Genomic DNA, 25,683 nt, shown 5'->3' with positions numbered 1-25,683 from the left:
TCCTTCCAATGCTTTAAAAAATACATGAAGAGGTGACTTATTTTTTTAAGGGCCTGCACATAGTAGGTGCGTGTAGGCAAGGTGGTTGATAGATGGGTGGCCAGGGTTGGTTGATAGATGGGTGGCCAGGGTTCTGTAGCAAAGGAGGACAGCATCTCAGCCTTATTATTTAGGAACACAAAAGTTGGCTCATACCCACGCCCACCACCATGTGCTGGCAGCTGAGAACACTGCAAAGGCAATAATCAGGATGGAAAATTCCCCTTTCCAAGTTCCCGAAACCTGCAGCCCAAGGTGGCAGCTGGTGGCCTATTATTCCCTGGAGCTGTGGTGAAATGGAAGAGTTCTGTTTGTGCCATTCTAAGCAGGAAAAGTCTGTTTTCTCTCGATGAAGAGGGATAGTTTATGGTTAGAGGGGTATTTCCTTAGGTTTTTGTTTTTTTGTTTTTTGCTTTTGTTTTTCCTGAACTTCTTAGAGATTAAATTATTGCAGTAAAGGGGCAGCAGGAATTCTTTTGACTCAATAAGGTCTGGCTTCCTAGTTCTTCCCTGGAGGGAAATAAAGCATTGAATAATTTATTCATTGCTTGAACACATTTCCAGGGTGCTGCCAGCATCAAGACCAGACCAGGCAGTGAGCTGAAAGATGAGACAGAGAGACTGGTAGTGGAGGTGAGCAGGCAGGCCAGGGAGCTCCCACTATTTGAAGAGAACAGAGACACTGGGCAGCAAGCAGGTCTGGCTTAAGAGGCAGAATTCCAGGGCTTGGAAGGATTGATAGGAGCAAGGGAGGGGGGGCCTGGGGGCAACCAGGGCTCCTACATGAGTCTCACTGGGGAACAAGGCCACCTTAAGGGCAAGGTCAGCCAGATGGAAGGCAGTCCCTAAATATCTATGGAATCAATGAATGCCTAAAGATTGAGACACATTTATGAGAACTGGAGTTCAAGGCAAGGACTGGATCACACGAAATGATTTACAATAGTAGCCAACAAATATATAACACTTAATATATGCCAAACTCTTCTAAGCTCTTTACACATATTAATCCATTTCCTCCTCACAAGAATCCTGTGAAGTTAGTATTGTTATCATTCCCACTTTATGGAAAAGAAAACTGAGACACAGAGAGCTTAATTAAGTGGTGTGCCTAACATCTCATGAACTGTAAATGGTGGTGTCAGGGATTTAGTCTGGTTCCAGAGACCACTCTTTACCATTAGGCGTGTCGGCCATGTTAGAAGTGGGACAATGATGGGTTGCTTAACTCCTGCAAAATTCTTCCAAACAAGGAAAATCACTGGTGCCAGAATGCTGGGGGCGCTGCAACTGAATTTGAACACAGGGCTTCCGCAGGCTCACCTTTGAGGAACACGTTTGCCCGAAAGCGCTCTTCGTTGTGGGTTATTCTTCAAGCGTGTACCCCCTAGTAGCTACGATTAGCAAATCTAAGACTTGGTCTGCCAGGTTTTTTTTCCTTTTTTTTATGCAAGTTTTGGCCCACCAGCTACCAAGATGGGGAGCTGATCTCTTGCTCTGGCTGATGGAAGCATCTGACAGACAACCTCTCAACTGGTGCTCCTGACACGGAAGTGGCGTGAGCCGATTTCCAACTGTTGTGCGTTCAGAACCAAAACTGACGTCACAACTCTGTTAACTTGCTTCCATGATCTGTGGTCCCATGAAATTCCATGTCACTGTGTCAACCTAAATAAGCATTGCAAAGAGTTAGGGTGTTGCTCTACGCAGGGTGCCTAAGCAAGTACTGATGAAGAATAAGACCCATGTAAGTTGGGTTGAAGAGGCATTTTACTGGTTGATTTCCAATGTGAAGCCCAAGAATCCTTGCAAATTGGGAGGATATTTGGCAGGAATGCAGTGGCTGGCAGAAAACACGCAGCAATTTCAGTCATGACCATGAATAGTCAGCCTTATTTGGCATAAACAATTCTTCAGGGTATATTTTCCACTCATTGTTTGGAAAACTTTAAGCACATAAATGCTGTTGGCTCCAGCAGAGTTTTGTGTATATGAATTCTGAGTAACCTTAATAAGATTTTTAGCATAGACGCGTTTCCCCTTCTTGTGATTGTTTTAAGTAGTTACGATTATTTTTTTTAATGGAGAAGATGTTTGTAGCAAGCCCATTGAATAACACATATTGAGTGCTAGCTCTATATCAGACACTGTGGTGGAGCTGGGGACACAGTGATGGTCCCAACCAACTCCAATGCTCTTCTCCAGGGGTGTAGCATGAATCTATGGTAGAAGGTGAGGAAAAGCAAAGAGAACACAGGAAAGAGGAGGTAAGGGAAAGGATCATATAGGAAGTTTGGCCAATGTTATTTCTAATATACACAGTACGCTGAAGATGCTAATTACCATTGCATGCCCCCCAATTGAGGAGAATATGAGAGATTTTTCCATCTTTTATGGATTAAAGGAAGTAAGATGCACTGAACTGAGGTAGACTTTAGAGAGGGTTTAGAGTGTGTCCTATGTGACATTTCCTTGATGTCATTACAAGGGATGCTGTGGACCCCAGGAGTCTTTGAGCTTAACAGCTAGGTGGTTTCCTTATCTCATCCTAGCTTTGCTTCTTGTCTAGGTAGGTGCTGCTCAGGCCTTGTATACTCTGAGGCAAATCCCACCTAAGAATTTTTTTTGTGTGGGCTTGAAGGGGGAGATGGGGAGAGGGGAGAGAAACCAAGTAAAACTGATGTTGATCAACAGAAATTACAGAACACATAAATCTCAAACTCTGTTTACTTCCCTTAGCTTATTTACAAAAACACAAGTCAGTAAATACTAACTTGTAATCAAGATTAGCTGACTAGTTCCATGTGTTTGCCTGGCTGATTGTGAAATGTATGTTGTATTTGTTATTAAGTTCCTTGCTGAGAGGGAAAAGTGTCACAAATGCAAACTCTATTTCCTCACTGTTGGTTGGGCCATCTGCAGTAGGAGGTCTTTTGTAAAGTATCTTTGAATTTTAATGTTTATTTATTTTTGAGAGAGACAGAGTGCGAGCGGGGGAGGAGCAGAGAGAGAGAGGGAGACACTGAATCCAAAACAGGCTCGAGGCTCCGAGCCGTCAGCACAGAACCAGATGTGGGGCTTGAACTCACAAACCACCAGATCATGACCTGAGCCAAAGTCGGACACTTAACCGACTGAGCCACCCAGGTGCTCCAAGTATCTTTGAATTTTAAATTTGGGGCTATTCATCTTTGTCAGTATTTAAGTTAGGGATAAGATGAACCTTGAACCCAGCCCTCTCTCCATCTAAGACATGGAGAGAATTTAGAGGCCAGGTGGAAACTTCAGGAAGTTCTCACCAGGTGAGGGTAGCTAATCAGATGAGAGGATATGTCCAAGATTTCAAGATGAGATCAGAGCTAAGTCCTTATTTTAAGGTTCAGAAATGTGGGTGAGAATAATGACAAGTTCAGAAATAAGCACATTTTGGCCAGGTTAACACAGAACTTGCTGTGTATCTGGTACTAAGCAAAAAACCCATCTATGAGTTATCTCATTTAAAAATAATCATGACTAATACTTTGTGAGCTTTCACTAGATGCCAAGCCTTTTTAAAGGGTTTTTAGAATATTAACGCATCTACCCCTACAAGAATCCAGTGATGTAAATTTTGGTTTTACTACATAAAATGGGAGCTCAAAAGGTTAGTTGGTGTCTTTTCCAAGGTCCTAGGTGAATTTATTCCATATGAATAGAGAGAAACTTAGCTTTGAATCCTGGCCCATTTTCAAAACAGCTTCATGAGGTAGGTGCTTTGATCATCCCTGCTTTACAAACGAGCAAACTGAGGCACAGAGAGGTTAAGCAATTTTCATACGGTCCTGTAAGTAAATGTCAGATTCAAGACCCCTAGTGGGATCTGACTTCCAGGTCCATGATGGTTCACACTGTACATGGTATACGTTGCTTTTTAGCAGAGCACCGACCACTGGCCAGTCTTTGGGGCAAGAGAAACCTGACTTAACAGTGTTTCTCACCACAGAAACGCTCTTTCGGCTCTCACAGTGTTCTGATATTTGGTGCTGAGATTCCCTGTTGCAGGAGGAAACTGCTCTCTCCCACCTCCTGCGTTAGCTTCTTTTTCTGGCTTTTAGCCTTCACGTTGAAAACTAGCCCTCTTTCACTGTTTTTTTTTTTTTTTTTTTTTTTTTTTTTTTTTTTTTTTTTGATGAGCTCACCTTCCGAATACAAAGTGTAAGAAGAAGGCAGAATTAGCCCAGGAGCTGGGTAACCAACCACTCAGGTCTGCAAGCAAGAAATGTTTACCTAAAAGTTCAGTCAATGGACCAAAGATGGAACCAGAGGCTTGAAAAGCAAAGCCAAATGAATCCATGTCCGCTGCAGTAGGGACAAGCGGACAGATGTACAGCTCTCTTCAAAGGTTGCTTAGGGACCCAATAAACCTGAAAAGACTGTGCCCTGAATCTCAATGTGGGTGGGCGGATAAAGGAACACTATTCCTCTTCTTCCTCTTGGTTTTCCCAGGGTGTGCGCAACAAAGCAAATGCAATTTGCATTCAATGACTGAAAGCTACTCACATCTGTAAACACTAACTGTCCCAGTCAGCAAAAGCCTCCAGAAAGCCTCTTAGCCCCATTTTGAGGAGCCAGATGTGAAGAGAAAGCCTTCTGCTTTGCATTGTTCTTTCCACTTGAGCTGCAAGACCCTGGGAAGCTCCATGTGCAGGCAAACATGGCACACGTTGCTCTTAAATTGAACCAAGCTTATTATGTTCGAGAGAGTTTAATTAAACTCTTGCTGGCGGTGGTGAAAAGGGTTAGCTTCCTCTCCAGCCTTTCTTCATGTGTTCCCTACAGGTAGCGCACACTTTTCCCTTCCAATGGAACGTCATTAGGATCACATGAATATACAGAGACCGAAGGACTCCAAGAGGTTCTGGGGGCATTTGACTCACAACTTTTAATTTAATCAATCAACTCAGCGGTACAGTAAAGAGATTACAACCATCCTACTCCCTGATCACAGGCAATCCGCTTTACTGCAGGGTGGCCCTTACTAATCCTTTTTACTAAAAATAAGGCTGGGCTGCTTGTGCTGTGATTTCCTATATCCTTTGTCCTGTTATATGTTTGTTCTTTCGCTCTGAATTTCACCAAGGCTAGGAAAAAGCTGCAAGGATTTCTTTGTACTCATGCTTTACTTCCAGCTCCAAACAGCAGAGTTCTTGCAAATTGGGAGGGAGGTTTGCCAGGACTGTAGTGCCTGGCACAGACCTTTGCAAAAAGCCCCACTCATGATTATAAATAGTTGCCCTTTCTTGGCATAAAGCAATTCTTGAGGGTCTATTTTTCACTTCTGTTGTTTGGAAAACTTAGGCACATAAACGCCATTAGCTGTAGCAGAGTTTTGTGTGCAAATTCCTGGGTAACCACACACAATGCTGTTGGTTAATGGACTTTGTATATTCCCTCTCCTATAATTTCATAAAGCTTTTCAGAGTTTAGAGTATCTTCATGCAAAGGGAAAATGAAGTCTTTATTGTTAAAGTAGGCATTTCTTGGAATCACCAAACAGGTATCGGCAAAGAGGTTTGAAGGAAATCCTACATGAAAAATGCATGGGTTGGTGTCATACTTAAATGTTAATCACATCCATTTTGCCAGGGGAACTGGTGGCATTAGAGCTTACATAATAACTGATCCATGACTTGCCAATGAATCCAATCTTTCTTCCTCCTCAAATCAGTTCCAAACAGGTGGCCATTTAAGCTTCGTGAATGAGACGCAGGAACCATATGCTCTTTGAACCGCCAACCAGCAGGAGTAAATGGCAAATAAGTTATCAATAAATTAATTTACCTCTATCGTTGGCAATGAGACTTTACCTTGATAGACACAAGGACAGTAATACTTTATATAATATATAATAGTCTATGGTCAATCCAGTGCAGGCATGTCTTATTTAGGAAAGGGTATGCTCAAGAAATAGTCTGTGGACTTCCAGGAGGGAGACAGCGCGAGAGGCCGGAACCTTCCAATTTCAAGTCCCATTTAAATGCCAATAAAATAGTCTGAGGCAAAGGTTTCAGAAATAGCAGTCATAATCATCACTCAAGGAAAGAGGAGTAAAAGGGGGAGAAATGATTTTAAACTATTAAAAATGTTTGGCTGTATGAGAGCAGAACTCTGAATTAAGAACCTGGGTGCAGGGTGAGGTGGGGGTGGGGCCGTGGAAGCAGTAAACTGTGGAATGAAATGAGAATAAACGCAGAAGTCAGAGAATAGTTGCAATCTGTTTTTTAAATACACCTATTTCGGGAGAGCTCATTGTGGGAGGAAGGAGTGTGAAGGAGCAAACAATGATAACACAGGTACAGCGTGCAACGGGGTGCTATAGGGAACTAAACAGAAAAATGCACTAGGAGGAAACATTCAGAGCACAGAGACAGACAGGAAAAGATACAAAAGAAGACAGATCTGAGGAATGGAGCACCCTGGCCAAAACAAAAACAAAACAAAAACCCAAAAAATCCCAAAACCAAAAAAAAAAAACAAACAAAAAAAAACAAACCAAAACAAAAAGTGCGAAAGCATTTTTGGATAAATATAATGATTTATTGGAAAATCCTTAAAAGGCTTAGAAAGTCTAAAAATAAGAAAAAAAACAAATTTAAAAACCGCTGAAAAGATAAATTAACTAAAGTGAAGGAAAAGCAGGTGGGGTTTCAGCCACGACTGAATTTAAGGCAAAAGTTATTAAAGCCAGCTAATTACATTAACTATGCAATGTTGAAAGTCAAAGCTAATAATGAGGATATAATGACCATTATGTCTACAGGTTCCAAAGACACAGCAAAAATAGAAAACAATCTGTTAAAAATCAAGGAGAAATGATAAGTATACAATTTTATTTTATTTTATTTTATTTTTTTTTAAATTTTTTTTCAACGGTTTTTATTTATTTTTGGGACAGAGAGAGAGCATGAACGGGGGAGGGGCAGAGAGAGAGGGAGACACAGAATCGGAAACAGGCTCCAGGCTCCAAGCCATCAGCCCAGAGCCTGACGCGGGGCTCGAACTCACGGACCGCGAGATCGTGACCTGGCTGAAGTCGGACGCTTAACCGACTGCGCCACCCAGGCGCCCCAAGTATACAATTTTAGATCAAGGTGTTAAGACCCCATTATCAGAATATGAACAATTAAGAAGAAATGATAAAGTAGTACAGCCTGAAAAAACATAATTAAACTTACCATAATATAGCAGGAAGCATAGATATTTCCAAGAATTAAATGGATTGAAAACTGTAAACAAAAACCCCTGCAAGTTTCTTGCTGTTTCCTGATGAGATGGTGAACTAAGTACCCACTCCACACTCCTCTGAGCTCAACACTGGGAAACTTCAGAAACACAGAGACTGGGACTACCAGAGACATGGAAATAAAGGAGAGATCAAAAGCCATCCTAGAAAATAATCAATATGAATGTGTGCTTGGGTAGAGAGGGACGGTAGAGACCAAAGGAATCTGAGAGCATGCCAGCATTCTTGTTTTGTTCAGGGGAGGACAAATATTGAAATGTTTATGAAATCAATGCAGATAAATCAGCATAAGTGTATGTGTTTTAAATTAAAGGCGACCACCACAAGCACAACAAAAACAAAAGGAATCAAATAATGTTTAAACCAGCAGAAGAAAACCTAATGCAGGCAATGGAAAGAAAAGAAGTGGTTAAATGAAGAAACAAAAAGAAGTTATAATCAGGAAATATAAAATAAGATGGCAGAAAGATTCTATTATGACAGTAATCATACGTGGGGTAAATGGAATGTAACAAAAACAAATAAAGCCAGAGGGGCCTTGAATGGACCAAGGACGCTCACGTGCCATGAAATAAATAACGTATCCTTCGGCGCGTTGGAATAAGATGCCATAAGATGGAATAAGATGGAATAAGAAAAAAGTCTTTCTCAAGTAAACATATATGAGGCCATGAAAAAAACAAACAGAACAAATTCTGTAAATACAAAAGCAGAAATATTCTATTACCTACTCTCTTACCAAAATAAAGAAACTTCGATGAAAAAGTGATCCAGAATGAAACCCAACCAGCACATGGAGATAGAAGCTGCTCTGTCTTAGCCTGGTCTCCAGGCTGAGCCCCCCTCAGAATTTATAACCGTTAAGTCTGAAATGTGGCATCACCCCATCGTTTTATAGCTTTTGTGTTATTCTAAAGAGGCCCGATTCTTTGCTTGTTGTCTGTTTTTCTGGATGCATTTAGGGTTGTTCCTATTCCCATTATTCTAATATTTCACGACGTTATGCTTTCCATTCATTGTGCTGAACACTTGGCTCCTGAGGCTATTCCTGTGTTCCGTGCAATTAGTTGTCTTGGTTCTTATGTGTCGCCCTCTCTGGGGGTACTGGCTCCATCCTTCTTTGCTCTGCTGACGGTTGCCACTAGTCCAGCTTCCCAGATTTTGGCAGTATCTCTTGTATGGTGTATGTATTCTTTCCTCTTTTCTTGTCTTTGTGAGTTTATTTATTTTTTATTCACCTAGTGCTATCTTTACGGAATCTAAGGAAAGATCATAAATTAATGTTTGCATTCAACCTGCCACGTTTAGCTGGAAGACCAGACTAACTGACTTTCCTTCCCTATTCCCAGTGCAGAAAACAGCGAGTTGTTGCAGTAAGACTTCCCAGACAGATGGAGGGAAGAGAGGAGAAAAAGGGGGAAAGAAGCTATTTATTCCTTTCTCTTTTGCCCCATCGTTCACTGAAACTGTGTATCATTACACGTGTACTTGGTACCAAATTCTAATTCCTGGTGACGTACTCTATTCATACTCAGCCTGGTGGTCGCTCCACTGGGGGGCGCTGATGGGCTTAGAGAGGGATTTCCCTGTGATGGTAGGAAGGAGTGGGATTATTTGTTAAATGTTTCATTTTGCTTCTGAAGTTAGATCTAGAAGAGACCTATGGTCCACCTATGACTCATCACCGTTCTAGACACTGAGCCGTGGAAACCCACAAATCGTCTTATTCATAAATGGGAAGAAACTGAGCAAGCTAAATATTATAAAGCTAACAATTCTTCCAAAAGTAATTTAGGGATTCAGTGCAATCCCATTTAAAATTCTGACAGAATCCTTTACAGAATTTGATAAAATGATTTCACAATCACTTATAAAAATAGACAATAACACTGAAGAATATTTTAAGAAGAAAGAGTACTTCTACTTCCAAGCCAGAAACCTGGCTCATCAGTTTTGATGTTTTCCTCTGTCACTCCTCCACATTGAATCCATGACAGAATCTACCTCTAAAAGATATCTCAAGTCCATTCATTCATTCTATCACATGTCTGCTGCCTTAGTCTGAGCTAGCACCATCACTGTAATATCCTCCTAATTCACCTTCCCAAAAGCCACCAGCACCATTTAATCTGCTCCCCACTTAGCAGCCACATAGGGTCCTCTCTCTCCTGCCCCAGCCTCTTCAGTGCCTTCTCATTGTTCATCTCCCTCCACTCTCTTCCTTGCTCATAACTGCTTCCCCTTCCTTTTCTCCTTCCTCCCTCCCTCCCTCCCTCCCTCCCTCCCTCCCTCCCTCCCTCCCTTCCTTCCTTCCTTCCTCCCTCCCTCCCTCCCTCCCTTCCTTCTTCTTTAGAGGCTTTCAGTGTGCCAGACAATGAGATAGGTCCTGGAGAGACAATGAGCAAAATCAGACTTGATTCCTGTCAATGCCCTAGTCGTTTTAAAGGCAAATACAATAGGCATGAAGAAAGATTCCAGTATGTTATTAATTAAACCAATGCCAATTTAAGATAATAAGATTAATCTGTTATAACCATTAATTGGCAAAACCCAAACGGAAAATGTTTAGTTAAATGCCGAGGAGGCCGGGGAGAAAGAGCTATATTTACTCACTATTGGTTACATGGTGAACTGATACAAACGTTTTGGAGAAGAATCCAGCAAAATGTCTCAAGAGTCAAAAAAAAGTCCATATCCTTTGATCTGGTAGTCTTACTCTTGGGAAATTATTTCAAGGAAATGATTCAAAGAAAGGAGGAAGGGTGGAAGAAGACTTTATTACATTTTTTCTTTTTTTCTTTCTTTCTTTTTTATTGTAGTGCTTTCTATGTTAGCAAAAAATCCTGACATCACCTAGATGTTCAGTAAAATGACAGATAAGTGGTTTAGAGCAAGCTGATGTAACAAATTAGAACTATGGAAACCAAACCAAATGCACAAAGTAGGATGCAATGTTTCCAAATGTGAAACCCTGTATGTGGATGAACATAGGAAGAAATGAGAGTAGTTGCCAAAGGTTGGAGTGGTGTTCTTTGATGTGATTAGATTTAGTAACTAAGAATTTTTAAGTAACATGACCCAATGGAAAATATGGCTGAGTTTCATTGTGAAATTAACTTTGATTCTGTAGAGTATATTTCCCAGTGGCCAAGTTCATATTTTAGGCAATGTGTCGTTAAACGAAAAAAAAATTAATTGGCTCCTGGAAAAAATGTTCTTTTCATCAATACGTATTTGTTAAGCAGTGTTAGAACCGATACCATATCAAAAATGGGGGAAGTTATGCTGTTTACATTGTCAAGGGACATTACAGAGTCTCTACAGGGTGGAGGCATTTGTCAAAGAACCTAGGAGCTGTGTTTAGAGCAAGGGAGCAAAGAGAATCAGCATCTGTTAGGCGCCTCTCGATCCCCTGGCCAAGAATGAACATGGCTCCAACCCCTTTGGACATCCCTGAGGTTACCCTGTCCGGTCACCATGTTCCTATAAAAGACACAACCTCCTGGAAAGCTTCTGGGCACTGCTGACGACAGACATTGGTAGGCTGGGGGGTGGGTGGGGCTTGCACTTCTCCCAACACTCCAGGGTTCTGGAACTCCGTCCAGGGTCAGTGAATCCAGACCTTCTGTTTCTGACTTCTCAGTTAGGATCTCTACAGAGTAGGTCTTTGTACAGTAGGGCAAAGCTGTTTGGAATTTGGTATCCGTTGAGTCCACGTTGGTACAGCAGATGCTTAAAAGATGCTTTGTGTGTAAGGCATTTAATTTTACTGCAGAAGAGAGAAGACAGCCTTGCAACAGCCCCCAGAAGAGGCAAAAGGGAATCAAGAGATCTGAGCTTTGATTTTGTTTCTGAAACTCTCCGGCTATGTGATCTGAGCCCTTAACTTTCTGCTTCAGGTGTTTTTTTTTTTTTTTCTTCCACTGATAAAATTAGGAGGTAAAACTTGCATGATTCAGCCTTAAAATGGATTTCTAGGTACTACCCAGTTGGGGGTATTTTAAAAGGATTTTGCCATTTCCAGATGGCCAGCAGAGATTTATGGCATCACAATAGAGAGGGAATGTCAGAAGTCACTGGGGCCGTCCATCCCCTTGCCCTTCCTTATTTCACCTCACCTAGCCTCTCCCGGGGTGGGGTGGGGTGTCATGAATGCAGAGTACTTGGTTCTCTAAGAAGTGGAACCCCAGAAACAGCATTTGGAACAAACCATCTTGTATAGTGGTTGAGAAGATGGTACAAAACACAAGGGCATTGCCCAATCCTCTTGTAGAGCCTGATGCGAATTCTCAAGGGCAAGTTACCCCAAACTGAAGGTCAGACACCCTAGGTTGCTCTGTTACCCTATCGCGGAGGCTCTCAAAGTGTGGCCTCCAGGCCTCTGGGCACCCTGAGGCCCCTGCAGGGGATCTGTGAGGTGCAAACTCTTTTCATAGGAATACGAAGACATTTGCCTCTTGCAACATGTTGACATTCACCCTGATGGTGCAAAAGTGGTGCTGAACGAAACTGCTGTCACTTAGTGCCAATCAAGGCAGTGGCCTCGACCTGTCAGCAGTGTGCTCCTCAACGCAAGGACCCACAGCAAACCGTTTAAAGAGACAGCTTCACTGAAGAATGTTTTAGATGAAACACTACAAGTTATTAATTTTATGAAACCTCTGTACCTTCTGAGTACACATTGTTTTCCTATTCCATGTGACTAAAAGGGAAACAGTGCATAAAGCACTTGCATAGATACCCAGGTGCTGTGACTGTCTTGTGTAAATAAACGCTCTTCTGCATTTCTGGAGGTCACTGGACACGTTTATTTTCCTAAACATCACTTTTACTTGAAAGAACAAGTGACAGGGGTGCCTGGGTGGCTCAGTCGGTTGGGCGTCCGACGTTGGCCCAGGTCATGATCTCGCAGTCCGTGATTTCGAACCCCGCATCGGGCTCTGTGCTGACAGCTCAGAGCCTGGAGCCTGCTTCAGATTGTGTGTCTCCCTCTCTCTCTGCCCTTCCTTTGCTCACACTCTGTCTCTCTCTCTCTCTCAAGAATAAATAAACATTAAAAAAATTTTAATAAAAAAAAAAGAAAGAACAAGTGACAGACAAATTATGGTTATTCAGACTGGAGAATGTGGCAGACGTGTTCTCAAAAATGAAGTGAGCCTGTCATTTCAAGGAAAACAACTGACAGTATCTGTTGCCAATGATAAAATTTGAACTTTCAAGCAAACCTTAGAATTTTGGAAAACTTGTGTCTGTTACTATGAATTTGATAGCTTTCCAATACTTCAGCACTTTTCTGAAAGTGATATTAATGAATGCAATTTTTGAGACTGTACAATGCAATGTCTCAACATCTGGACCATCGGCATAACTCAGTAAGCCAAGGTTTTTTCAATGACCAACGTATGATGTTACAAAATCATTCGCTTGTAAAAGATCCTTCCAAAGTGCAAAGCAATGTATTTTAATATAACAGAGTACAAGTTTACTGATAGTTTTTCATATTCTACACTGTAATTATCCTTTAAGAGAGGAGGAGTGTTGGAGGCCTGTGGGGCTCAGTCAGTTAAGTGTCAGACTTCAGCTCAGGACATGATCTTGTGGTTCATGAGTTTGAGCCCCGCGTTGGACTCTATGCTGTCAACACGGAACCCGCTTCCGGATCTTCTGTCCCCCTCTCTCTCTCTGCCCCTCCCTGCTTGTGTTCTCTCTCTTTCAAAAATAAATAAAGATTAAAAAAAAAAAAAAGAAACTACCATTTGTAGAGTTTTGGTGTAGTACCAAAGAAGATTATCTGTAATTAATGAAAAAGTTATTAAAATATTCTTCCCTTTTCCAATTACATATTTGGGTGAGATAGAATTTTCCTCATATACTTCAACCAAGAAACATAACACAACAGGGAGAATGCAGAGGCAGATATGACACTCTAGGTGTCTTCGAATTAAGCAAGGTATTAAAGAGATTTGCAAAAATGTGAAACAATGATGCTCTTTCACTAAATTTCTTTTGTTTTAGATAATATAGCTATTTTCATGAAATATGTTAACACGTAATGAGTTTATTATTGGTAATTCATTATATGTTATGTTTTAAATTCATTAATAAGTAATATTTTTAAACTTGTTTTAATTTTTGATTTGGTGAATATTGCAAAATACCCACATAAGCAAAAGGCTATTGAAGTTCTCAATAGTTTTTAAGCATGTAAAAAGCATCTTGAAATGAAAAAGCTTGGGAATTGCTGCTCTGAGATCATTGTGGAGAAAGGGATATTTTGGATGAGTAATTAATAAAGAGAAGGGAGACTTGATAACTATCAGTTTCTACTATTGTTGGGAAGCATCATGGCTTAATTGGGCTTAATGGCAAGGGTGGATTAATCAAGACAAAATCATCCTGGAGCAGCCAAAGGGAAATCATCTGTTACCTAAGATTAGTAGAAATCACTTTGCCAGCATTGAATTTTCAAAGTCCTTATTAGACCCTCTCTGTGCCCTTTCGATTGGCTCCAATCCTCTGAGTATACAAGTCCATCCTGTCCCTCCAAGGAAGGTCTGGCCTACAATTCCTCATCAGTGTTGGCCATAGTGACTAGATGTGGGCTAGAAACCTGCCTCCCAGGTCATAGTGGATGCTACTGAGTTCAGCAATCAGCACACAGTACTTGGGAAGCCACTCCCAAGGCACTAAATGGAAGACGAGAATGTCATGGTTTTATTCCTGAAGGACTTCTCTCTGTGATGGAGAAGACTCCTGAAGAAATAATCACAGTCTGATGTGATCACACTCCTCTGTACATAGTGACGAAATTTTTCCAACCAAAAATTAAGACACGCTGACATGTGACACTGGAACAATCCTGAGGGATCTAGAACACATGTCTGCTTTATTTATTAAGAAACTCCCAACAACTTCACTGAAACCTGATATAGATTTGTACTTGATTTGGCCCGAAGACCCACAAACAATGGTCTGTGCCCTTTTTTTTTTTTTTTTTTTGTATTTGTTTTTGTTTGTTTGAATTCTGGGAAATAACAGCGTCAGACTAGAAAAGAACAAGAAGCTCCTTAGGATTACGAAAAATAAGTGATGGGCCCTTAACATTTTATTTCCTCTGGGCTGGCACTGGAGGACATTTTTATCCTTCATATTTGTTCCAAGTGGTTTCTTCCCCGCCAGGCAGATTCCAACTTTGTTCACGCAGGTCTCCCACACCAGCTGAAGCAGATCAAGCTGCATCCCAGAGTGAGAAGAAGAAACTAGTGAGGAGCTTCTAAGATCCCAAGTCCTGATTACATGCGGGTAAAGTTAAACAATAGGTCTTTTGATCTGCCAAGTACCCGCTGGGTGGGCTGCTTGGGGAGCACGGAGGCTCTGGTCTGGAGCAGGTCTACTTAAGTCCCAACCGCGGACCCTTTGCTCCCCGTCTTTAGGGGCTGACTTCAGTCCCTCCTTTGAATCTCTTTCTTCCAGTCTCACTCATTTTGCCCAGCTGTGGCAACTCCAGAGCGAAATGAACAATAAAACAGACAATGAACAGAAAAATCATGCTCAGTGCCACCCACTGAGCCACACCAACATCCTGCCACCCACAGTTGGCGAGAATGAGCGTCACTGGGTCTTAAAGACAGAGTCCAATTGAGAGGCAGGACAAGGAGGCCAACAACCCCTTTTCGAATTTTGGGTCCGCTACTAACTTACATCTGATTGTGGGCAAGTCATGACATCTCTCTGATATCCAGTGAGCTCATCCACAAAAACAGGTTATTCTGAGGGTTAAATGACGTGACATATGTAACAATGCTCGGCACACAGTAGGTCCACTATTCGTTGTTAGAATTTTCACAGTTTTGTGTGTGATTATTCGATTAGTGTCTGTCTCCCCACTAATCTCTGAGTTGCATGAGAATGTGGGTCATGTCTCTTTTAGTTCACCAGAATATTGCTAGAGCTTAGCACAGTGCCCGGCACATGCTAGGCATTTGTTGAGACAATGACAAGAGAAAAGGGAGTTGGTAGGGTCCTGCTTAAGGATCTACTCCAAAATGGCAAGTGTGGGGCCTCCTGACAACTCTCATGGATTGCTTTTGGCTCTCTGGAGCATGGTGTCATGAGGCATTCTAGGGTGGTATCTGGAATCAGTAGAGAAAGGGTGTGCAGATAGACCACCATTATGTTTGAGGATGCCGAACGTTTGTTGACCTTGATCTGTGGAGTCAAGAGCAGGCCCCTTTTGCCAGCTATTCCCAGCACATATAGATCTATTGTATAATTCGTGGAGAAAGCCACTTTGCGGGGACTGATGTTACCAAATGCTTGACCTGAAGATAAGCAGCATGACCTTAGGAATATTTTTTTAAATCACAGATCAGAACAATGCTATGCAAAGAAGCAAAAAGCATAACAGTATTATCGGCTAGCCTCAATGAATTCACTTTGTGGGAATGTGCATTTCATGAGTCAGTTGGTAAAAGCGAGCAGACCTGACACACTTTGGCTGGTGTATCCCACAGCCAGACAGAACTTCACCACACACCTTCCCCCAATCCATAAAGTAGCTACTCTACTCACGAGGGTAATCCTTTGGGTGCGTCTTCTCGGACCAGTTCCCATAAAATGTGAGTCTGTACTTGGCGGTTCCACAGGCGCAGCAGTCTAGAATTGGTTTGTCCGTCACCCCATCAAACATGGAATCTGAAACAGTTAGGAGAGTCACTAAGTTAGGAAGCAAATACGGGCCACTTATAAGGCAGTGCCATCTTGTCTTGTCCTGTCCTTCATACTTGGGAAAAGAAGATAAGGTGCAGTTTTCACTGATTAATAACACTCTGAACCAGGCCAGTACTTGGGTTTATAAAGGATTTTTATATACCTCTAAGGATAGCAATTATATTTTACAAATAAAAAAGACTCAGAACTTTTGCTCTAACAATGTGAGGAGACCTGTGGGGCCAATAAGGCAGAATATTTGGGAAACCAGGGATGAAACTTTCTCAGTTATCCTTTCTTCCCACAATACAATTTTTCCACTAAATTTTAAGAGGAATATGCACGTGTGTGTTTTCTCTAAGAAATGTTTGCTGGGGTCAAATTGCCAGGACCAGAAGGAGCAGCTTTGCAGAAGAGCAGTGAGAACAAGTAGAGAGACATAAAAGATTGCTGGAAATTATTTTTTAAAATGCATATAGTGTCACATCCCTTCTTACCAAGCTTTCAGAGACTTAGGAAGGGTGGGGTTTAGGAAAAGGTTCGTAAGTTCAGGTTTACTTCTGAGCATAGAGGCAGCCGGGAAAAACTTAACAAGATTCCCTCTCTGCCTCCATTTTTATCTGTGAATAGCTGATAAGTGGGGAAAGAGAGATTACGTGAATAAATTCAGTGTTTCTGATAGTCAAGCCCACATCCCTAACCGTGCATTGTTGCTTTTGGTCTGTTCTACTTCTTGCAAGACGAAAACAATGACTACAGATGCAACTTGCTTCAACTGCTTTTTCTTCAGTTTCTCTAGTGGTATTAACATAAAGGTTCCTTTGGCAAGTTGGACATTTTTTCGTCAATATTATATAAAGAGCAATGACAGTATAAAAATCTTTTTGAGCGCCAGGAAGAGCACTGTACAAGTCTTCCTTGTGGAATTCACTGGGTTCATTGGTTCGAACACAGAAAATCAGTGATGGGTAGAAGAAGTGAACTCTGGGTTCTAGGATGGAGATGAAAGCATGAAATATTATAATAATCACTACGTTGTAGAGAGTCCTTGTATGTCCGTACATTGTCTTATTTCATCCTAGCAACCCTAGGAGGTAAGTACTCTAGTTAACACCCTTTTGCGGATCAGTAAACTGTTAGGTAACCAGCCCAAAGTCACAGGGATAGGAGGTGTTTCAGGCAGAACCGGAGCTCAGGTCTTTTGGAGTCCAGAGCCCATGCTCTTAATCTTTGTACTGTATCACTCCCGGAAGGACCTTCTGCTGGACATGTCTGCGTAAGTTATCAATGAGAGTAATTTGTGTGTGTGTGTGTGTGTGTGTGTGTGTGTGTGTGTGTGTGTGTTTCTCTTTATGCTTTTTCAAGTAAAGAAGGGTGCATTTAAAAAATGACCTGCCTTTATAGCTTCAGGATTTCTAAACAGCACCAAAGAAGAGGTCTGAAACCACCCAAAATAGAAATCACTGTTTGGCTATTTTTGTTTGGAAGAGGGCAGTGCATTGTCTGTGCTTAGGAGCAGACTCTCCATTGCTTAATGCACATGAAACCTAGGTACGATTCCTAGGTGAGCCAGTTTGATAGTTAAGGGACAATTCTTTTTGCATACATTTCCAGAAAGGTAGCATAAGTTAGTAACTCCTAAGACTTTTTCTTCTTACATTTCCATTATTATGACCAACTATGTTGTAAAAAAACTAAATTTAGTTTTGAAAAAGGGACTCCAAGCTAAGAGATAGATGCTGGGGTTATAATTGTAGCTACCAGGCACTATTAAATGAGGGAGCAATCTCTCAAAAGACCAAAATAAGGCCAATGGGTAGCTTTACCTGATCAAAAGGGCTTTCAGATATAGACGGTATAGTAAACTTAAAGATATATCCAAGAGTTCAGGGGAATACACTCATAATAAACCTCTTGGAGTTCCAAAGGAAAATTAGCTTCCATTTAAAAAAATAAAGTTTGGGGTTCCTGGGTGGCTCAGTTGGTTGGGCATCTGACTTTGGTTCAGGTTGTGATCTCGCAGCTCATGGGTTCGAGCCCCCGTTGGGCTCTGTGCTGACAGCTCAGAGCCTGGAGCCTGCTTTGGATTCTGTGTCTCCTCTCTCTCTGCCTCTCCCCTGCTCACGCTCTGTCTCTGTCTCTGTCTTTCTCTGCCTCTCAAAAATAAACATTAAACAATTAAAAAAAATAAATTTCTAAGTTTGAAACTAAAAACAGACATACTGTTTCCTATGAGGAAAAGCCAATTGAAAATGAACCGGGTTTTCAAAGGGCAGTGAGAACAAGCGTCAACTCACCCCTCTTCTGCTAACCACAGCCAGCCTCACCCAATATCAATGACTTCCTGCCATGTTGATCTCCTGAGCTGCCCCCTCTCCCATTTCTACCCTCCATCCATCAGCCTCCTTTTTAGCTCTCCCCTTAGTCTGTCTTTTCTCCTTATCCCTTTTCTCCCACAGTTTCCTCCCTTCTGTGAGTTCCCTCCCTGTCTCTCTCCATCGTTTGTGACATGGTATTAAAGTGAGCATGTGCATGCATGTGGTTATTATAGGTCACCTTTTTGAATATTTTATGTTTCTCTGTTCCTAATTGTAAGTAACTTAATGTTTTATGTTTCTTTTAAAAAATAATGATTGCCAGTGCCTTTTATCTTCGCTGTTGTTAATTTTTCCCCCATGGATGAACAGCTTCAACTGAGAAAAAATAACAGACACTAGTTTCTTTCCCCCCCCTTCCTTGATGGATTTGATTTGACTTACCAAGCAAGAAAGAATGTAAAGACCTTAATGAAAGAGCTGGAGATAATTAAGTAGGCATACACAGTTAAGAGAAATCCCTTTGCTCTCTGCTTATAAATTAAAGACTTTCTTAATGTGATCTGCTTTGCTAATTGTTGGATTTCCTCATAGGTCTGCTGCCTCAGGTGGGGTCGGTGGGGGGGATTGTCCACAACTGCATGTAATGATCCTTCAGCCCAGGGCCTGCAGGACCTTTATTTTTTGTCCACCAAGGTGCTGATGGAAAACGGTTTCTTTATACATATGCATGTTTCGTCATTTCGATAGGATCTCTGCTTCACAAGTGATAAACCAATAGAGACTTGCACACCATTGGATTGACACTGTAACTGCAGAACTTAGCATATTTGTATGGCTTCACACAACATCAGGGCTGAGGCTTCGGCAAGTGCACGGTAGTTAATGATTGCTGTCAGTATGCGAGGGTGACAGAGAAGTGTTTCCTAAGAACCCTCAATTCTGAGAAATAAGTCTGTCCTCTGAATGTCAAACTAACAAAATCATACCACAGTGGCTGTGATTAGCCATCTGTGGGTGTAGACCAAGAGGTGGCTTGTAAATGTGTGATCCAGAACACCCTAACTCTAACCCACAGGACCTTGGTGTCATCTCATAGAGACGGGGCAGGAATGGGATTGGTCCTTTATGAACCAAGGGACTTGACAGTCAAGGTGTCCTCTGTTCGGAAAAAGGCTGAGTGACCCTATGGACAATTAAATATGAAAAGGAAAGTCCCCGAAGCCGTGTGTGGAAATGTCCACCTGGAAGCTGACCAGGGACCTCGGGTTCCAGTTCTCTGGCCCCTATGACAGGTATGTCTCCACTGCAAAGCATCCAATTCTCTCCCTTTGCTTTTTTCATGCTTTCTGAACCATCTTCCACATAGGACCTAGTTTCTGCTCTAGCTCATGCATAGGGAGCTATGCTTTGGTACACTTTGATCTACCAAAGGCAATAATGAATTGAGACACGGTCCCTTCAATGGAAAGGCAGTGGTTAAGAGCACTGGCTCTAAGGTCCAAACTCTGCCCTTGACCACTAGCTGTATGATTCTAAGTGAGCTTTTAAAACTTTTTGTGTCTCAGGCTTCTCATCTATAAAATGGGGATGATATATTTGTGCAGATCACATGAGCAAGGCATGTGAAGTGCTTAGAATAGTGCCCGGCATATAGCAAGCACTTGAAAAATATTAGCTATTATTATTATTATTTTCCCAGAATACCTTTATCAACCTTTTTTTTTCTTAGTAGCTTATGATTTGCCAGAATTTGAGAAAATCATTTCTTTGCAAAATGCCCATTGCTCTAGATGCAAATAAAAATTCTGCAAAAATGAATAGAAATGAGACATTCAAGCTGTATAATCGTAGAACATTTTCTATTTTTATTTAGTTCTCTAATGACTTCTAAACACATTCAGATATTTAAGGTCTTAATTTTTTATGACAGATTAATAAACAAGCATCGGATACAGATAACAATAGCTAACACTTATATATATAGCACTTACTATGTGCCAAAGACGCTGTGCTTATATACATATATTAAGTCAGATAACTAGGAAGGGCAGAGGCAGGATTCAAACCCAGGCTGGATAGGAATCCAGGCCTCTCCTCTGACCTCGCCATCTACTTGATCTCTATGAGCTTTGTTAGAATGCCTTCAACCCAAGGAGAGGGCATCAATAAGCTTGCAAATCAATGGACCATATCCTTGACTGTGGTAGAATCATAAGGTCAATGCTCCCTTGGCAACCCCATCTCCTGCTTGTCTTTCTTGGAGAAAATCCACCCCCCCCCCATACTGCCCAGGTGCCACACAAGTTCTTCTAGAGATTATTCCAGAGAATCATTACAGGCATCTTAAAGGTACACAATTGTGCATTTCTTAATTAAATCCTGTGAATTATTCCAAGAAACCTCTTTAGAATAATCACTGTTTCACAAAAATAAGAAGACGACACCAATATAAGGTACATTATCTCCTACCCAGGGAATCAAGCTGAGTAATTAGAACTTAAGGCAGATCCAATTATCCACAGAACACAGCCAGATTAAAAATTAGTGCTACGTGAGGAAGCTGAACCTGGAGAAACTCAGCACAATCAGCTAATTCCTGCCACTGGACGGTTGCACTGAATGAGCCACCTTCCGTTTACCTGGCCCTCCTCCACTTGCAGTTCTTACCTTGTTCACAGAGTTTCTTGGTCAGAGAGCCCTCATCTTGAAAATAAATGATGCGTTTCTGCACAATGCTGGCCCTGTTGGAAGAAAAGCACAATGGTGAGGAGAGCAGGTTTGAGGCATGTCAGATCCTTGCCTGGCCACCTATGGCTGTGTGGCTTTGGGTGAGTGTCCCCAACTCTCTGTGCCTCAGTGTCTCCACTGAAAAATTTTCATTAATAATAATGCATACCTTGTGGGGTTGCTCTGAGAATGAAATCCAAAAAATGCATGTCAGGAGCACAGAACATACTTAGAAGCCACTCCATAAATGTTAGTTATTGTGTTGTCAGTGGTGGTGCTAATATTAAAAGAACTAATGGCATTTTCAGTAACTTTTCTCAATGGCTCATTTTATTCTAGTTTTGTATCAAATGATGGAAGCCATTTATAGATCAACCAAATTCAAATCAGAAAAGCATGTCAAATCCCTTTCCTGAAGGGGAAAAAAAAGAATTTAAAAATACATTTTGATGTGTTCCGAAAATGTCATTCTCTATCTTTCCTGAAAGTCTAGACGACACTGTCTCCTACATTCTGAACAAAGACAATTTCAGCTGTTACGTTTCTCTCTTAAACATGTCAAACACAGGATCTTAGAATTTGGAAAGAATATCTGGAGGTTGAAAAATTACTTGTGGCCAGTACGTATTTTCTCCTTAACCTAGGACTGCACAGACATACTACTTCTCCTTTAACCCACTCTGCTGTATATTTTCAGCTGGCCGTGCAGACGTCGAATCCTGAAACCCAGCGTCCCTGTAACGTGAAGTCTACAATACTTGACGATGAAACAGTGCCAGTGGGTCTTGGCCCTTTGTACTGATTTTCTTCAGAAACGCTACTCAATCAAAACATAATTTTTTTACTGTGATTTGCCCTACTTAACAGAGAAAGGGATCATCAGCTCCACTATAGCAAGGCACACTGAGGGAGTGATACAGTCACATGATCTGCTTGTGTCACGTGATCGCAGAGCCAGGCATGGGGCCCTGTATGCACGGCTCTGCAGAGTAGGGAGGCGGTTTTCTCGACGGCATGGGCCTAGGCCAAGATTACTTTCCAAAGAAACATCTACTCTACACCCGGTCTTGCACAAAAGAATAAAATTCAGAGCAGCCTACATATGTCTTTTATAGCCTTTCCTTACCCAAGAGAGACGAGATGTTGAAATAAATGAATGAAATCTGCTTCCCGTCTCCACAAAGCTACTTTGATCATTTATCCATTCTGTTGACCATCAAGCAGCAAGCTTCCTCAGGCCAAGAAAACTCTCTTGAGAATACTCATCCCAAAGCCAAATAACAAAGTCTTTTGTTAGTCAGAGCATCCCATTATCTATCACTTTAGAGTGTACTTTCCACCAGGAAGTACCTCAGAGAACACTGTAAAGGGCAAGGGAAGTAGCCCAGGCCTGGCATTCTTGCTTCAGCTAAAGGCTTCATCCTCTTTCCTACCAAAGCAGCCTCCTCCCCCATTTGTCTTCCTGTTGTATTTATTGGTATATTTTCAACAGATAGTCGTTGGAAGCCTGCATGGTAGCCAGACACTGGCCAGGGACACTGTCATGAACAAGACAGGTGGGGCGGCTTCCCATTCTCAAAGTTGACAGCAGAGTGGAGAGAAAGCACGAGACAGCTAAATCTGCAGCTAAGCATTTAACATGACCACGATTGAGTGCTGAACGGAGAAGTCTCCAGGGTGTGGGAGAGTGTAATACAGGGGATCCCCACCAAGCCAGGAAAGATTCTCTGCAGAAAAGAAGGCTTAGATTGGAAAGAGTAGGAGGTCAATAGGGCAAGTGGGAGGAAGAAATAAAGGAGAGGACATCCTTTAAAGATCCTTGAGGTGGGAGGGTCATGGCTCATGACCAGTGGTAGGTCAGGGAGGTAGTGTGAGATGAGCCGGGGAGGTGCACAGGGCCACATCACCCCGTGTCTGCAGGGGGATGGCATTTTACACCAAGCTTGATGAGATGTCTTTGATAAGTGTCTTTGATAAGAGGAATGATATAATCAGATGTGCTCTTTTAAAAAGAGCACTTGGGCCATAGAGTAAAAATGAGTTGGTATGTGGTTGCAGTGTAGAGTTCCCAAGCAAATTAAATTTTACTTCAATAAAATTCCCTTGCTAAAGTGGTTCGAAAACCCTTGATCTATAGGATAAAATACAAAATTACCATTGTATTCAAGGCTTTTCACAAAATTTCCCCCAAACACCCCTCTGGCTTTGTTTGTTGCCATTTTGTATCATGGTCACTGGGTTTCAGAGTTTGAGAAGTTTATTCCCATTGCCTGAACACCTCTTCTACTCTACTGGGCCCTTGCTGATGCTGTTTCCTTTCCCAGAATCTCCCCAAACATGCCTTTGCTAGCTAGCATCTGTAACAAATCCTTGGAATCTTCTCATAGGCAAAAGCCTATGATCATGCTTAGAAAAATTAAATCACCCCAAATTTTCAAAAGTATCATTGTAAAAGTGTTGGGGGCCAGGAAGAGAAAATATGTATTTCCTACAAGATGTTTTCATTTCCTTCATGCCTTGTTTTATGAAGTCTACAACAGCTTACCCACTCTTTTTGATAATAGTTGTAATTTCTGAGTCCTTCCTATGTGCCAGTCACTGTGCTAGGGAAGCCTTTTATGTACATTACCTTATACATCTTATGTTTTGCATATATTACAGCTCTTCAAATTCCTTCCTTATCCAAAACCCTGGGTTGGATGCATTTCTGAATTCAGAGTTTTTCAGGTATTATTAGAAAGTTAAGATGATAATATACCATTAACATCCCCATAACAGTTTTGGTCAAGTTTAGCAAACGTATCAAAATGCTCTTATTTTTAGAACAATTCAGTTGAGAATTTGTACCCATTTTCTCCTTCACAGGTGAGGATGGCTGAGTGAAGGGGGGGTTAAGTAACATGTCCACAGTCTTGAAGTTTCCCCTGTCTACCTCCAAAGCTCATGGCCTGTGCTATACCCAGCATGGTTGTAAGGGATTAAAGATAATTACATATAAAAAGTACACTTGGCGTGTGAGTTGAAATGTATTATGAAATGAGGCCTGTTTCATCCATTTTAGCATCTCATGGAACATACCATGAAGAACTGAGACTTTGATGGCCTCCCTGGAGCCTGGGTCATGATCAGCTGAAGTTCTCCATGAAGACTAAGCATACATTTCCATGCCTATACGTGGCCAAACCTCTGTATCCTGCCCTTTGGATTTCTTTTTTTTTTTTTTTTTTTTTTTTTTTATTTTTTTTTTTCTTTTCCAACGTTTTATTTATTCTTGGGACAGAGAAAGACAGAGCATGAACGGGGGAGGGGCAGAGAAAGAGGGAGACACAGAATCGGAAACAGGCTCCAGGCTCCGAGCCATCAGCCCAGAGCCTGACGCGGGGCTCGAACTCCCGGACCGCGAGATCGTGACCTGGCTGAAGTCGGACGCTTAACCGACTGCGCCACCCAGGCGCCCCGCCCTTTGGATTTCAAACTCTGTGCAGATCAAATGTGGGATACAAGGCTTATTCTGATCTGGCCTCATCTTTATCTAATCCCTCCTGAGCACTCTGTCCAAGCCATATCCTATTTTTGTCTTCAAAATCTCATGCCCCTGGGCCTCTGTCTATGGGACTCCTCAAGACACATGTGAGCACAACACATACACACACACACACACACACACACACACACACACACACACTTCAGTTACCCAGAACTCATACCCTACTAAGATTGGTTTCTTGACTGGCTGCTTGGTTGGGTGCTCTTCTATGAGAGCCATAGCCTCTTGAGTTTCTCCTACCACAGCACTTATTATTAACTTATACTGTAACTGCCTATTTACTTTTCTATCTCCTGTGCTAGTTTATAAGCTTCTTGAGAGCAGGAACTGTATCTTACTTCCATTGATGTTAGTATTGTTGCTGTACTGGAATTCAAGAAGGAACGGAGTTTGGGGAAAAGAAGAGAATTTGAGATTGAGTGATCTGTAGGGCATGATGGTGGTCTGTCTAGTGGGTAATTAGACATAGGGACCTGTGACTCAGGAGAGATGTGAGGGGTGGGGAGTAGGGGCATGTGAGTCACTGGGGCAGAAGTAAGAGGTGAAGCTTTTGAAGCGGCAGGTGTCACCCAGGGAAAGTGTGCAGAGTGAGGAGAGGCAGGCTGAGCCCAGAACTCTGGAGAAGACCAATGTTCACCTATAGGTATACCAACAGAGACCAGGATCTGGTACGCTTGGTTGCAGAAGATGTTTCTTTTTATTCCTCATTTGGTCAACTCCTGAGAGAATTTATATTCTGAGAAAATGCATTTCATTTTGAGTCTGTTCCCATCAAAAGTATAAAACTCAGCTGAGATTTATAAATCATATTATGATTCAGAAAAATAATAGCTTTACAAGATGAGAAAGCTGTTAGTAAGAATTCCCTTAGCATTTCAAAATGACAAATTTCTCCCATCCTGTGTTACAATTTGGCAGTCTTGTTGCATAGCATTTATACACTGATACACTGAATGCTCTCTTATCATGAGAGAGCGTGTTAAGGAAATCTAAATGAAATTTCTCAGCATGTTAGCTTCTCAAACTTTGGAATATTGAGGTTCTAAACAAGTTACTAATCA

At 41.7% G+C, this 25,683-nt stretch overlaps 1 protein-coding gene across 1 annotated transcript in view; it reads right to left on the bottom strand.

The window, feature by feature from the left end:
* Positions 1 to 25,683, bottom strand: part of SPON1 (spondin 1) — a 261,395-nt gene that overhangs the window by 132,171 nt on the left and 103,541 nt on the right. Inside the window, 2 exon segments of the mRNA XM_030331303.2 lie at positions 15,893 to 16,015; positions 21,016 to 21,089. Coding sequence (XP_030187163.1) covers positions 15,893 to 16,015; positions 21,016 to 21,089 — 197 coding nt within the window.

This window comes from Lynx canadensis, chromosome D1 (assembly GCF_007474595.2).
Source record: "Lynx canadensis isolate LIC74 chromosome D1, mLynCan4.pri.v2, whole genome shotgun sequence".
In the NCBI taxonomy this organism is placed as follows: Eukaryota; Metazoa; Chordata; class Mammalia; order Carnivora; family Felidae; genus Lynx; species Lynx canadensis.
Note: the sequence above shows the minus strand (reverse complement) of the source record. Positions and strands in the feature narration are given on the sequence as shown.